The sequence below is a fragment of the Phalaenopsis equestris genome, unplaced genomic scaffold (assembly GCF_001263595.1).
Source record: "Phalaenopsis equestris unplaced genomic scaffold, ASM126359v1 Scaffold001265, whole genome shotgun sequence".
In the NCBI taxonomy this organism is placed as follows: domain Eukaryota; kingdom Viridiplantae; phylum Streptophyta; class Magnoliopsida; order Asparagales; family Orchidaceae; genus Phalaenopsis; species Phalaenopsis equestris.
In genome coordinates, this window is record NW_018165704.1 from 245,207 (window position 1) to 261,234 (window position 16,028).

General features: G+C 34.9%; 1 protein-coding gene across 1 annotated transcript in view; it reads right to left on the reverse strand.

Moving 5' to 3' along the window:
• The window catches only part of LOC110033712 (probable manganese-transporting ATPase PDR2), a 62,555-nt gene that overhangs the window by 10,253 nt on the left and 36,274 nt on the right, over positions 1 to 16,028 (reverse strand). Inside the window, exons 14-20 of the mRNA XM_020737769.1 lie at positions 12,269 to 12,377; positions 11,962 to 12,090; positions 2,179 to 2,244; positions 1,361 to 1,432; positions 667 to 812; positions 307 to 418; positions 110 to 226 (exon numbers count right to left, since the gene is read on the reverse strand). Of these exons, the coding sequence (XP_020593428.1) occupies positions 110 to 226; positions 307 to 418; positions 667 to 812; positions 1,361 to 1,432; positions 2,179 to 2,244; positions 11,962 to 12,090; positions 12,269 to 12,377 (751 nt within the window). The remainder of the gene's footprint in view (positions 1 to 109; positions 227 to 306; positions 419 to 666; positions 813 to 1,360; positions 1,433 to 2,178; positions 2,245 to 11,961; positions 12,091 to 12,268; positions 12,378 to 16,028) is intronic.

Genomic DNA, 16,028 nt, shown 5'->3' on the forward strand with positions numbered 1-16,028 from the left:
TAGAAGAAATTCAATGGCACAAGTCTGCTGGATGCATATGCTCTAACATACTGTCTATTGTCAAAATTCAAATTTTCAGCTTTAATATCATCATAAAAAGAAATCCTACCTGCTTGAGAGCACCAACGTCATTGGTTCCATCTCCACACATCAACGTCATCCTTCCAACTGTTTTCAAAGTGGTTAAGATTAACTCTTTCTGCTCTGGAGCAACCCGAGCAAAAACCTGAAATCATTTTGAAGGCACTTTAAGAGAGAACAAGATTGTCCTCTAAACTGGATCTCCGATGAAGTACAGAACCTAACCTTAGCATAAGGAATGACTTGAAGCACAGAACCAGTGCGCTGCAGCATTTCAAAGCAGTCCCCACCAATGCAGAGATCATGGGAATTTGACAAAGCTTCCACTTGACTCTCACTGTGAGCGCAACTTTCAGCTCAGATGATTAAGATTTATCAAAGTCTCACAAAAACTTAATTTTTTTTAATTCCAATCCAACTTTCGATTGAAAATATAAAATAAAAATTATAAAACAACATGCTCCAAGCAAGAAGAGTGTAAGAAAACTAAATTTTAATTCACTGATCTAATCAGCCAAAATATGATGATAGAGGGAGACTATCAATTAACAAAACAAAAGGCGTATTTCCATGCATACAGCTTACCTGAATGTGACTGAATCGGTTTCATCAGGAGAAACCCAATCAAAACTTTCGCCATTTTGTACTAGAATCAAAGCAGGTTTTGAGATAATGTGAACTTGACTTGCTACATGACAAGCTGTCAGAGCTTGGTCTCCAGTAATCATAGCCTGAAGTTACAAAAAAAAAAAAAGGTATACAGCACGATATAAAACCAGCACGATATAAAACCTGATAATCAATAACGTATTTCCAACAAGCATTATTATAACCACAAAAGTACTTGGCAAAACTTTGATGGCTTGCTAAGAGCAATTGCATGACAACATAAAATCCTAGAAAAAATTAAAGGAGAACAAGGCCTATCCCTTATTAATTAACTTCATCCACTGCCATTGATAAAGAAGTCAGCTTGCTTAAAGCGCTTCCCAAGCCAAAAAGACGTGGAAAAACACAAATTTACAGATATGTAATTATGTTCATCCTTTTGCCGTATTATAAGTGAGCAGAAAACATGAGCCACGAAAAAGGAATAATATTTAAAAAGCTTCTTGAACTCAGCAGCTTATCAAGTACTAATGTATTGAACTTGTTTTCAAGATCAATAGAAAGATAAATCAAACCAAAATAAAAGCTTCATTTTCAAAATATAAACAAATTGAAAACCAATGGATGTCAATATAAAAAAGTTCCAACCGAATCATATTGTGTAACCCACCAAGTCATGTGATGAATCTTTAAGTTCCCTTAGGACCGAAGCAGAGTCGGGTCTGATTGGGCAGTTAAAAACCTGTAATAGAAAAAAGATATAGCAAGTATGTTTGTTAACATTTCATTTAAATATTTGCAAAACTAAAAGAGAAAATAAATAAAAGAAATAATGATGGTATTTTCTACTAAGGAAAAATACAGATGAAAGCAATTTTCTTTAGGGGTTAATTAAATATCCAAAATCTACAGCTAAAACCACCTTTATCACCACTTAAATAAACCAACAAAATATAAAGAAAATATATAAAGATGGAATTTCATATATAGCACACGAATTGCTTAAATGATACATGTATACAATTATATACATGTATTGATATCTACAGAAAAAGGGTACACATTATATTACCCTGGTGCTTGGATAATGTAAGAAAATGCTCAGTTTAGTTTATAAGCATTCTGTAATTGTAGCTCGAGAAGTAGCGTCTCCTATTTATTTCTAGATTCCAAAGTAGCTGAAAATAATAGAAAATGTATGAAATGCGGAAAGGGAATATGAATGTGGAGTTGAAAACTTTAACCTAGGATGGTTGATTTTTTACGAAACTATAAAGGTAAGTAAATCTGGTTAAATGCTTGATGTCCTTTCTATATTTGGAAAACTAAAACCATAGGTCAACTGGGAGAAAAAAAAAATCCTGGTCATAAAAGATTGTGGGCCTTTCACATACAATTCTAATAAAAAAATCTCGTTCCCGCTGACAATTTATCCTTGCTACCAAACACCACCCATCTACGGCTAATAAGCTGTATTTGTTTACTTACTGCAAGCCCAGCAAAGGTCAGCCCACTTTCCACAACATCTCTTTCCAAGCCTCGTGCTTCACTGACCTGTCAGATTCATGTGATGATATGAGACAGAATAGACACTTGAATGTACATCAACAATCACAGTTTGCATAGTTTATAGTGAGAACCATGTCAAATAAAAACAATGTGGATATGTCAAAATTTCCAATGAGTCCTCGAAATCTAAAGGACACAAGCTTTTGGGGGCATTTACATACATACAACACAATTCTAATGTATTTACATATCCAACACCTAAACATTCCTATCTACATATATACAACATAAATCTTTAAATCACATAAAAAATACCACCATCATTTCCTTGTAAAAGAGAAATACACCATTTCATAGAGAGGTTTATGACAGCAAGATGTTATAAGTGTAAATATCAAACTTTTGGTGTTAGATATGTAAGCATAAGAATTGTGTGGTGCATAAGAATTGTGTGGTAGAATTGTGTGGTATGCATGTAAATTTCCCAAAAAGTAAATAATTTGACAAAAAAGTGTTGCAGGTAAGAAAAATTCGCCTATGTGAAACACCAAACTGCCAGCATGTCAAAATCCATGTTAACATATTGTTAGAAAAAAGTACCACTTTCAAAAAATAATGCCAATTTAATTGTAGTCGAGCAAAAGTTCTCAAAAATTAATTGGACATGATAAAGACTAAAGATTAAGGATCTTGTAATTTTCTACAATGCTGCAGGTTAGAGATCCCAACTGAAAATGGCTTGGCATCAATTTAAACTCGGTCATCTAAAAACATTCCTTCTAGCATTTATTTTATATTAGCACATTCACTGTCAAACAATTTCACCATAAAAACGTGTTTCCACAAGAAAGTTGAAGTCCCTAAATCAACAAAAGTTGACAGAGTGATAAAAGTTAAAAGTGGGGGGCAGCCATATTGAACTAACAATGAAGGGCCAAACCTTCATGATGGTGCTGGAAGATCTTAGGCATTGTATCACGGTTTTAGTAACGTAAGACACATAAGACGATGATTCTTCATCCTAAAAGAGGGATCAAAATAATAAAAGGTGCATCCACATACATGCCACACAATTCTTATGCATTTACATATCAAACACCTAAACTTTCTTGTTTACATTTATTCCACTCAAAACTTTCATGTTTCTTCAAAAATACCACTATTTTAACTTTTTAAAAATGAAAAAAATGTTTCCATGCATAGGGAAGATGGTATGTATGTAAAATTGAAGTTGAGGTGTTAGATGAGTAAATACAAAGGAATTGACTGTTCTGTATGTAAATCTTACATAAAAATTAGGTTTATTGCATTACAACTATTGAGAACTTCTACTAAGCAATCAATGGCCTTTGAATGTGGAAGAGCTTAAAGAACAAGACGAAATGCATCATTCTATATATCTTGTGTCGTTCCAGTGCCATTTTAACTTCCGTGTTCAAAATAGTCAGTCAAACTGCTATTCCTTGGCTTTGTCAATCAGAAGGATAACATGATCATAAATCATGCAATGCCCTCAAAATTTATTGATAGCGTTCTCGGCCTCCTAAAAAGTGTTTAGGAAGGGGATTTAGTGAGTGGAATGGCAAGGGAATGATAATATGCGATTTTGACGGCATTTGAACTAGGATTGGCAACTTTTGGCAGCTGTCCCAGCAGAAATCAGCAAAAAGAACTCTGAAATGATGATGTACATGAGGCGAGAAGGTTCACCGCCTGGTCATGAACAAGATCCAGATAGACCACACAGCACTCCTAAAGCAGAAAATCAGAGATTAAAATCTCCATAATACTCAAAACAAAGAAAAAATCCCAAAAAGGCAACAAAAACACAAATAATCTCCTAAAAGAGACACCCTAACTAGATAAATATGAAAGAAAATTAAACAGGAAAAAAGGCTATAATCAGAAATCGGCAAAATTTCCAACGATCCTGTAGAATCCCGCTATCACAGGATTGATTTAGCAATTCGGAAGGAAGCTCGCGAACCCATGGAAAGCTCCAGCAACATTCTCCCAAGGTTGGAGAGGTTTCTTCTCTGGAAGGTTCCAGAATCGATCTACCACTATAAAAAAGTCATTGTACTGTTGTAGCTGAGGGAGTTCCACTACAAAGTCTATGCTTACGTCTACTCAAGATAACTCTTAAACACGCATGACCTGATCCAGATAGACCACACAGCACTCCTAAAGCAGAAAATCAGAGATTAAAATCTCCATAATACTCAAAACAAAGAAAAAATCCCAAAAAGGCAACAAAAACACAAATAATCTCCTAAAAGAGACACCCTAACTAGATAAATATGAAAGAAAATTAAACAGGAAAAAAGGCTATAATCAGAAATCGGCAAAATTTCCAACGATCCTGTAGAATCCCGCTATCACAGGATTGATTTAGCAATTCGGAAGGAAGCTCACAAACCCATGGAAAGCTCCAGCAAAATTCTCCCTAGGTTGGAGAGGTTTCTTCTCTGGAAGGTTCCGGAATCGATCTACCACTATAACAAAGTCATTGTACTGTTGTAGCTGAGGGAGTTCCACTACAAAGTCTATGCTTACGTCTACTCAAGATAACTCTTAAACACGCATGACCTTCCAAAAGCTATCTTGATAGAATAAATAACCATACTTTATTGCACAACCGGAACTGAAACTGCACATAGACCAGTATCCTCAGGAACTAAGGGTCTGTTTGGGGCAGCTGCGGCTTATTAATAATATGTTGATAAGCAGTTGATCCAGATAAGTTGCTCATCAGCAGCTGATCTGGATAAACTGACTGGTTATTTGTATTGTGCGTTTGGAAAAACAGCTGATTTGCAGCCGCTTCTGGATAAATGACCATTCTACCCCTATGCAGTTGTGTTATTATGCAGTTGTGTTGTTTGCAACAGATCTATCATAGCCATATATTTGATAGTTTAGAAGCAAAAAACTATTTTATAAAAGTACAAGAAAAGAATATACATCTCACTTAAGAGTGAGCATCAAGATTCCTAAAAAAAAAGAAAAAATTTATTAAAATTACAATTAAAAGTAATCATCTAATTTGCGTCAGCGATCAACACAACTAACCCAAACAAAAAAAGTTTCATCCAATTAATCATATCAAACAGAAAAGTCCTCATAACTATTTATGTCACTCTACATGAATTCACCTCAATTGCTTATAATCCTGCTAACTAAACTACTTATACAACTACTTCAACCTAAGCGAACTAAACCAAGCAAAACAACATCAATTAGATAGCAAAAAGGGACCTCGCTCTCAAATCTAGATGGCTAGGAGATCATGGACATACTTTCCCTTTCAATTCAAAAAAAGGATTGCCTTACGCTGTTCCAAATAATCGCCCAAAAGATAATATAGTTTCATTCAACTAATCATTTTAAATAGAAAACAAATCTTTACGCAGATCAATGTCACCTGTCCAAAATTCTGCAACCTAATTAAAAACTCAACGGAAATTTACGGGGGAAAAATAGGGTGGAAACGCGAATCGAGATGACGAGTAGAGCTCGCAGAGCGTCGCCTCGTTCAGTTCATTGTGCAAGAGCTTGAGTAGAGTTCCCTTACACATCTTTGAGGTGAGGTGCATTGGAAAAGAGAGACACCAATGCGATGGGAAAGCAACGACTTCTCGTTGACGGCGAGGCCGGCAAATAAGTCTTAAGGGACGACGCCAAAGCTGTCACCATTGCCAGTGAACTAAACCTCGATGTCGTCATTGGATTCTTTGCAACTTCCTCAAATCCAAGAACTCAGCTGAAGAGGCGGCAGATGGATAAGGGGTCGAGAGGGGCAGCGGGGTAATCGTCCTGTGAAGTAACGCGGGCCACGAGGTCGAGCCCGCGACCGAATTTATAAGAAACCTTCGATCGGATTATTAGGATACGCACCACGAACACTAGAAACAAACAGAAAGGCGTTGTTTTTAAAATGTCGCCCGCAGTTATAAGCTGCCCCAAACAGGCCCCAAGTCTAAGTCCATAAAACTATAACATGATTCTCTCTCTCCTCGTACTCCATTGAGCATATTTAATTAACAAGTTTGTCTGTAAGAAATGATCCTGAGATAAAATACATGACATGTTAGACCCCTCTCAGTGGCAGCCACCTAGGTGATAAATTGTCACTCAGGACACTCAACAACTCCCTCAATAGAAGCTCGAACTCACTGTCATCTAAGTCAACCAATAATAATCCTATTGGTGCTTCACTCACAAGCTCAGTCTAAAGAACTCATCAAATTACTAGTATCTTTCCCTCATCAACTGGAAGATAATACTCATTTGTCTCCTTACCTTCTTCAATGTCTTTTGCGTAAATGTTTACGCTTTCCATTGCCCACCTGTTCACTGAAAGATGTCATGCTCGTACTTGAGCATTTTAATGTAATGTACCCAAAAATGTTGCACTTAAAGTATTTATTGGCTGAAAAATAGATGGAAGTGTTGGCAGACTCTACCTTTTCTCCACACTTTACGGGTTTCTCCTCTGACGAGGTTGACTTGGGTGCTCCGTTGAGCGTACTCTTATTGCCTGATCCAATGATTGAACCTTGTTTGAAAGGTGGTGTGGACCTGATATTGCTTTCTTGTCTCTCGACCTTCAAAGCAAGGGTTTGAACATCCTATAAAGTTGTAATTATGCCACATTGTCAACAGATTATTTCAATCCCTAGATATCGAGCTATGGTATTCTCCTCGAACTATACTAGCTCACACTTCAACAAAAGCTGACCAAACTTAGATATGTACTCCTCTACTGAGAGATTTTGCTGCTACAAGTAATGAAGTCTTAAGAATATGTCATGTCTATAATGAACTGATAGGTAATTATGCTACATATCTCGTTTCATCTTGAACCAAGTAGTGATTTCGCTTTTCCCTTACATTTGCATATGCGTTGGAATTTTTTCCACCATAAAGATGCATTTTTCTTTAATTTTATGGAAGCTAGCCTCATCCTTCTATCACAAACGTATTTATACTCAGGCACATTTCACTGTCCGGACCACTTGATGAACTCGTCAGGATCCATATGACCATAAAAATCTAGCAAGTCAATCTTTACTCCAAAATCCTGACTTTTCCTCTGATATTTGATGTCAAATCTTTGATGTATTGGTTTTTCGTCACTAGAAACTGTCTGGTGGAAGGGATTTGTTTCTTCCCCTCGATCTGGCGAATCTCTAAAGTCAAGAAATTGATCAACGCCAATTTTATAAGAGAAGAAAAGTATCCTACATGGTTGGTCAGTGTTGCGCCAGTAAAGAAAAAGAATGGACAAATTTGCATATGTATAGATTTCATAGACTTGAATAAAGGATGTTCCAAAGAAGAATTTTTGTTGCCCAAACCCAAATTGATGGTAGACATTGTTCTTCAAATGCTATCTTTTCATTTATGGATGGTTTTTCAAATTACAATGAGATTAAGGCTTCCGAGGAGGAGAAGCACACAACATTTAGAACACCTATTGGAGTATTTTGTTGAAAGGACAATCCATTTAGTCTAAGGAATGTTTCTCTCTAAGTTGTCTCCTCTTAAAGGCGGCATGTATTTGTTGCAATTGAAATATTTCACACTGCATTTCCTCCATAATAAGCTCTTGAACACACTTTGCAGATTTCTCCTAAACAACATTATGTCATTTTCTGCTGACCAAAAATTTTGGAGGATATAGGATTGTAAAAATAATGTTAATCGGGGACTTAAATTTTGGAGGGTAATTGTCGGGGTAAGATTTTGGTGAAGGTATGAAAGTTGGACTTTGAAAATTTAGGGTTGGGGTTAGAAATTACAGTAGAAATGATTTTAGTATTGTGAGGATAATTTTTTTATTTATTTTACATTTGGAATAAGAAAGACAACCCTAAAAAATCTATGGCTTGCCGGCTTTGATACGAAATGATAACATTCTATAGGACTTTGAAAATGTTTAGGAAGAGGTCTTAGCGGGAATGTGCCGTGGAATGATATGAAAATGATAATATGCGAGTTCAACTGCATTTGGACAAAGATAAGCATTATTCGTTGGTTGTGCCAAACTGAAAACAACGAAAAGAGCACCAAAATGATAATGTACGAGTGACAATAGATTCACCACATGTTCCTGCACAAGACACAAACACACCACATGCAAAAGGAAAAGGATATAACACTGAAAAAAAGAAATCAAAGATTACAATCTACATTATACTCAAAAAAAAAGAATAATCTCTAAAACAACAAAAGAAACATAGAAATATTCTCCTAAACACCCTAATTAAAAAACAAATAAATACAAAAGAAATCAGAAAAAAAAGGAAAAAAAAAACTATAATCAGAAATCAACAGGAATTCCCACGATCAAAAGATTTCCCATGATCTTGCGGAATCTCGTGTTCACGAGAACGAATCCATGATTCGGGCGAAGTCTCGTGATCACACCGAAAGCTCTTGCATCATATATCATTGACCCAAACAAAAAAAAAGCTTTATAAATTTTATTCCACTATGTCGCCCATTCGTTCAATAGGAATACATGGCTACAACCTACAGTCCATCTTTTCTATTTTACATAAGCCAAAAGCCACCATACTATTTTCAACTGTTGCCTCCCCAGCCACTTACAACATTACCAAATAACCATTATTTATATAAATAGTTAATTTGAAAGCTTTATAAATAAAAGGATAGAAACCTATCACAAATGCTTTATTAATTAAAGGTAAGGCACAAATTACAGAAATGAGAGGCAACGAATATACAACATAAAGCAAAGTATAATACATGAACTCTACCCTTATATCAACGAGCAGGGTTAGCAGTAAATCAAAACAAAGCCCGAACGCAAGCATTAGATTTAAAATACCTTTATTTGCAGCCAAGCAACTTATTTTTCATAACATGAATTTGCTAGAAATTTGTGGGATATGTTGCTCTTATGATACATTTTCATTTTCTTTGCACATTTACGAAATTAATTATTACCATGCACTTATTCGATGTCAACATAAGCCAACTCAATCTGTAATAACTATAAAATAAATAAAATTAAAATTCATAATTGAAAGGAGTGTCTCATTCGATTCATGAGATAAAAGAAGTCGAGAGTGGGACATAGAGGCGAAGGTGAATGAAGAAAAATAAGAAAAACGAGGCCTCATATCCTGGGTGCTCACATGTGTCTAAGGCATGAAGTCCGTGCCTCTATATGTGGTGGAGGTATGCGTAGTTATTGGTGTGTCAAAGTTGGCACTAGAGAAGTCGCCGATTGTGCGATTTGAGCACGAAGAAGAAGAAGAGAAAGGGCCAAATCATGGGCAGAGAGCAAACAGCCTCGCGTGAAGTTGTCGAAGAGCATAGTGCATGGAAGGGCAATCGAGCGCGTCAAGCATGAGATTGTCGTGCATGCGAGAGGAAGAAGTTCTGAGCTTGTCGAGGCTGAAGGGAAGAAAAATCAAGCGGCCTTGTGTTCGGGAGAAGGGGCTAAACCCGCATGTGGGGGCAGGAAGTAGAGCCAAGCCTTCGAGGGATGGATGATGGTTTGTATGCTTTAACTATGTATTTAAGTGAATATTATTAAATTAATTTTAGGTTTTATCAATCAATACTAGTGACTATAATTGATCGAGCAATAAAAATAAAAGACTGAGTGAGATCGGGATCAACAATTGTGCAATAGAGGAAGGGACAAGTGATGTAAGTTTAAGGTTAATTTTCAATTTGGGATTTTACATATTTAGTTGAGAAATATTAATTATTGTTATATGGCTTAATGTTAGCTATTAAAGATTTTGATCAGAGGAGATCAATATAATTGGGAGAGATGCTCAATGACAAAACAAACAAATAAATTTATCTGAGATATGTTGTTAATTCAGAAAAGTTTATAATAAATAATTTTAAAATTTTAAATGGAACAATTAATTTAAGATACAGCGTATGCTTAATTATTAGACTTTAAGCATGATATAATAAATTAAATATAAAGAAAATTATATTATGTGATAAAATATTATGATTCTTATTTATAATCATTAAATAAGGAAAGAAACTAATGGTTCAAGGTGATCAGAATTATCAAGTATAAGCAAGGTGAGTAATTACTATTTTATTTGCGTTAAATTTAGTTTATTTAATTTTTTAAATGTTTCATTTGTTCTTACACATTAGAAACACCTTTACAATTAAAAAAATAGATAAAAAAGAAATGAGTGTTTTATAATTTTAATTCTTTTGTTACTGTTATGTATTAAATAAAAAATAAATGAGTTTAATGATTAAAATGAATTAAATAATTATAAATAAAAATTTTAATGTTGAGTCTATCAAAAGTATTACCTTATGGTACTAAATGAGAGCGCTACTATACTAGAACATGTTAAAAATAAATAAATGATAAAGGTAATACATTTAGGATACAAAATGGTAAGGTTATAGCTTTATGATTCAAAATACTAATTAAAGTTATAAAGATTGTACGTTTATGATACGAAATGAAAAAAATGATACTTTTATTTATACATTTTGAGGGTGCTTCTAAGATGACTTCTTAAAAAAAAGGAAAAGGAAAATATAATTGATTAAAAATGATGAAATAGTAATTGATTGAGATAAATTAGTAAAGGAAAGTTTACTTTATAGATTGATTAATATAATCTTTTGAGCATTCATGTTTAACAATTGCATAATAATTTAATGCATCATAAAGTGATAATTATTTACTAAATTATTTAAATTTAGGGTTCTTTACCTACATGCCACCCAATTCCTATGTATTCACATATCGAACATCTAAACTTCAATTTTTACGTACAGGCCACCCCATCCCCATCTTTTGACCATAGGGAGGGTGGCCTGTAGATGGTGTCCGATATGTGAATACATAGAAATTAGGTGGCACCTAGGTAAATATCCCTTTAATTTAATCTGTTATTTTAACTATTTCAAGAAAATCTCTACAAGACAAATATGACTGATAGAAGATAACTTGTTTACAGCAGGAGAGGAACTGTTGAAAATAGATCGTAGTTTGTTTTAGATATATATTTTGTCACACATTATTTGCATTACTTATCTTATTGCATCAATCTAGATCTTTGTATGTATTCTGTTAGAGGATGTTTACTATATATTGTGGATTGGTTTTTTTTTTTTTTTGGTGGAAATAATTAGTAAGTCTTTTGGATTGGTTTTTTTTTTTTTTTTGGAAATAATTAGTAAGTCTTTTTAAGTTGAATGTTATTGTAGGCTAATATTATTGCTTAGAAAGTTTCTTTTTAATGTCGAACCGTCTATTCCCGCCTTGGTTAACTCCTAGTTCTCGAGTCACATGGTGGCACAACCAAAGCTACATTAAGTACTTAAGAAACACAATTGCAGACAATTTAAAGAACTTGATGTCCTACGATTTCAAATGGATGCGAATAACTCCAAATTAGGAGTAGAAAGTGGACAATGTAGTCTAGTTTCCATTAAGTTTAATCAATTTCCAGCATACATTAATTATATGGCAAAACCAAGGAGTTGTCTCCATCACCTTTCTTGTCAAACATGGTCAGCAAATTGCCATGGTAAAGCATGGTCAGATTTAGTGAACTATTAAAATGTTGTTAAGTGGAATAAATAATGCGTCAAATTTGTGTCTATTATGATTTGTAACGGTAAGCTACACAAGAAAAATAATAAATTTGAATACAGTAGTCATACATAAATCACATGCTAATGTTTCTCGAAACAACCAAGTTATCAAACATAGATTGCATAAAATCTTACAGCCATTTCAGGAAGTGATTTGTATGCAAGAGCCAGAACACGGGATCCTTGCCGAGTGTACTTCTTATAAGTCTCCACATATTGTGATGGCAAATTAATCAGCCGGTCTTGGATAGTTTCTGGGGCGCCCTGTAATTTATAGAGCTATCTGTAACAAGGAAAACTAAATCCAAGATGCAGAAGCTGTAGCTATAATATATTTCATAACAATAATAGTTGATTTATCTTTTTTCAACTTTGAACAACAAAATAGACGGAGAAAAAAAGTATGTTCGTAAGAATATAAGTTCTGTTCAAGAATATCAACCTTAACAAAAGCAAAGAATTCTTCCTGAATGCGGACCACAACAGCCATTCTTTTTAAATGAGATGCAAATTGATATCTGTGTACAATCTGGACTGCAATACCATTTGACCTGGAATCATTATAAATCGGGCAAATGCAACAAATCAGAACTACGTCAACGATAAAACAAAATATGTCTCTGTCATTAAAAGCTCAAAAAACTCATCTATTTGAGTTAATATAGTCAATATAAGAGCTAACATAATCTCAAAAAAAATTAAACCCGTGCAAACTTTTACCAAACACTTAATCCTTTCACCTGAGCTAAACTAATTTGCTTTTACAAAACTTAAATACCTCCTCTAACTAGTTAACAAAATTAAAGAATCTATATACCAACAATTTCAATAGCTACTTACAAATATCATAATAAAGTGCTCCATATTTTTATCCTCATGTTCCCATTTCATAAAAGCCTACAAAAGTAAATTTGCACATCATTTTAGGACCTCTTCATTTTTTTTTAAGTTGTCTTTCATTATAAAAGCAGATGATGGTCAAAGAAATAAATTTGGCTACCATAGTTTTATTTTTTGTTTCTGGAAACAAAATGATTGACTCTAAAATGGTACAAATGCCTATAAAAAGTGCTTACATGTGTTTTGGAAACAATCTTAGGTAATTGTTGCATTAATTAGCCTAGTTGAGCTAATTTTATAAAAATTATACTGATTAGACAGTAATACTATTTAGAGATAAACTAAAGTTATGATTACAATCACCATGGTTTTGATTTTGTCCATTTTTGTTATAATGTATGAATGGTAAATTTTTAGTAACTAATTATAAATAAAAATATAAACTATTTATTAAAAATGATAATGGATTAATTAGAAAATAAAAAATAATGTTAGTTTGTTTTATGCACATGTGTCAGGTAGAACTTTTCCACAAACCTCCCTCACTCCCTACATGTAATAACCGAAAAAAAAATAATAATCATAATAATAACAAAATAAACAAATTAGAAACAAATATTAAAGAATTATCTCAGTTCATGAAAAGATAACCATCACAAAAATTTTGTATTTAAGTGTCAAACGCCTCATTCGAATAAAATGATGAGAAGGAGATTGAAAGAGAGCAAAGAGTGATGAGAAAGAAGAGGCAAAGGTCGAAGGCCAGGGTTATCCCGACACATGCGATACTGACGATGGGGAGAAGATGGGCCTCATACACTTGCAACAGAGAGACCTGCATGGCATGACAAACCAACAATCCAGGTTGGGTCTGAATACCTGCATCGACGAGTTGCAACGTGGGAAAGAGGAAGAAAGCTGACAATTTCTAGTACGTGGAAATGAATACGGAGATGAAGACAAAAGGCTCAACAGTGCTTGCACTCGTATCGAACAAGTGAGGTGTTCGATTAGATGAAGATCGACGATTCCAGGGCTGCAAGCAATGGAACAAAGCAAAACTCTATGCGTCAAAAAAGGTAGGGAGGTAGTTTTGTGGGGACTTCACGTGTGAGAAGGAAGAGATGAACAAGTTTAGTGAGGCGCATGTCGGTCAACTTTTTTTCGATTGATTAATTATGAAAATATGGTATATGAAAATAATTTTTGAGATTTAATTTAAGTATAAAAGATATATAGTTTGGGTTTTGAAAGTAGTATGTTTTAATTTTTGAAAAATGAGACCAAATGGATCTCATTCGTCCAATAGTTTGCATAATCGTGTCTGATACCGCGAATACTACACCCTCCCGAAAGATAAGTGTAGACCTCAGCGATAGACCCAATCCTGCAAACTAAGAGATTTGTGACATCTGTTTGGTCTGCGAACCTTTTTTATGTATGACCGACAAGTTCCCCTATTTAATACAAAGATTAAATAGGGTTTATTTTACTTGGGTTCCAAGTTCCCTATAAAGGCAAGCCCCTATAGTTAATTACAACTCAAATGATTAAAGTCACATGAGAAAACTCTCGATAATGATCAGTGGTTCTAGTCTTCAAGAATTCAAGGTTCAGGTTTTCAAGGTAGGATGAGGAAAATCAAGTGAAAATGACTCAATGCGGAACACTTATTTTCAGGAGTCCAAAGGAAGGAGAAGGTAGGGGATGTCACTGATCCGAGGTAAATCTCGATGACTTCCCAAACTATCCTACGGTGTGGCTACATTTTTGGAGACAACGTTAATTAAGTGTTTGATCTTGCCAGTTTTATTATTTGGGACTTAAACTTGCATAATGCCCGATTATACAAATAGCCCACAGAGAAATGAGAGTTTACATCGTACCGTACGATAACCTCGGAACCTAAATCGAGTTAGGACTCATGTCGCACCACATAGTTGTACAAGAGCCTAAAAAGGGAGTATGGGGATTTACGCCACGCTAGGCGAGCTACCTCGAAGTCCTATGAGTTGTTATTATGCTAGGAAGGGATAATGTTGAAGAAGATCCTCTTATTGCTCGTTCCAAACTCCTCGTCATGCTGCCCACGAAGTTGGCTCCAAGCTCCTGTCGTCGCGACGGCTCCGGGTTTAAGTGTTTGAGATTGGTGACTTATGTTTCACAGTTTTGGTTTCAAAGTTCGGTTTTGCATGCAGAATGAGTAGATTGCAGGTAAATAGAAAAAAGTACTTGAAAGGTAAGATACCGTAAGGTAAAATGCTGTGGACAAACTATAAAAGTGTACCTGGGCATATGTACCTGGGCATCTGGTACTGTTGCATTATTAATGTTGCGAGCATAGCATGATTTGCAGCAGATCTTAATAAACTTACAAGAAAATTAAATAAAGCAAGAAAACTCAGCATGAAAGTTATAAAAACGGGTAGTAAAAATCATAAGCAAAAGAAACATATAACCAGATATGAAAGATCAGTACTGGGTATAAGACATTGGTAAAAGTGGGGGCTCAGAGCTGGGTTGTGTGCTTCCCGATCTTGAGTAAGAGTTACCAACTCGACAATCTACAGGAGGTAGTTCTTAACCTCAATCCAAGTGACTAGCCGTGGACCTTTATAAATTTTCAGAGAAAGATTTTCATGCAAAAGTTATTATTTAAATCTTTTTTTTATAAGGAGTTATTTTTATCATGCAAAAGAGATTTTTATTTTATTTTTGTAAATATTTTATAAAGTAGTATAGTCCACAAATTAGTCACTCTAATCGTGCTAAAACTACTGACAACCTAAGAGTGTCGGAGGCAACGATCCCACCAAGAATCGGCGAATAGTATCATAGATCCTTCCTCTCCCTTATTGAAGATCCTTGAGGCAAGAGATATTATTCTAATAATCTAACCACGTATTTCTTGTTTAAGCACACATAAGCAATGTCGTCATCGCCCTCGCCACCTAGACCCTAGACTTATCCTAGTCCGATGGTCCATATGTAGCGTTAAGAAATTTCCCCAATTGCCAGGAGGATTTGAGTGTAATATTCAAGCTCAAATCCCGGTGCACTGGGTTTTATTGTAGGTTAAGTCATTGAGGGAATTTCACTGTTGATTTAATTAAGGAAGCATGAGTCACGTCTCGGTGCATCCTGGTGTCTAGTGTCAAGATCAGTTCGTGAATCAGGCTCTAGTGATGTGTTTCATTATTCATTTGAAAATTAGGTGAATGAACGCTCACCTAGGGTGTGCTCATAAGATCTAGGAAGCTTGTGCTGAGAATTAGGTGGATGTACTCTCACTTATGGTGTGCTCCTAAAAATTAAGAAGTCTATGCTGAGGGCTAGGTGGATGGACTCTCACCTAAGGTGTG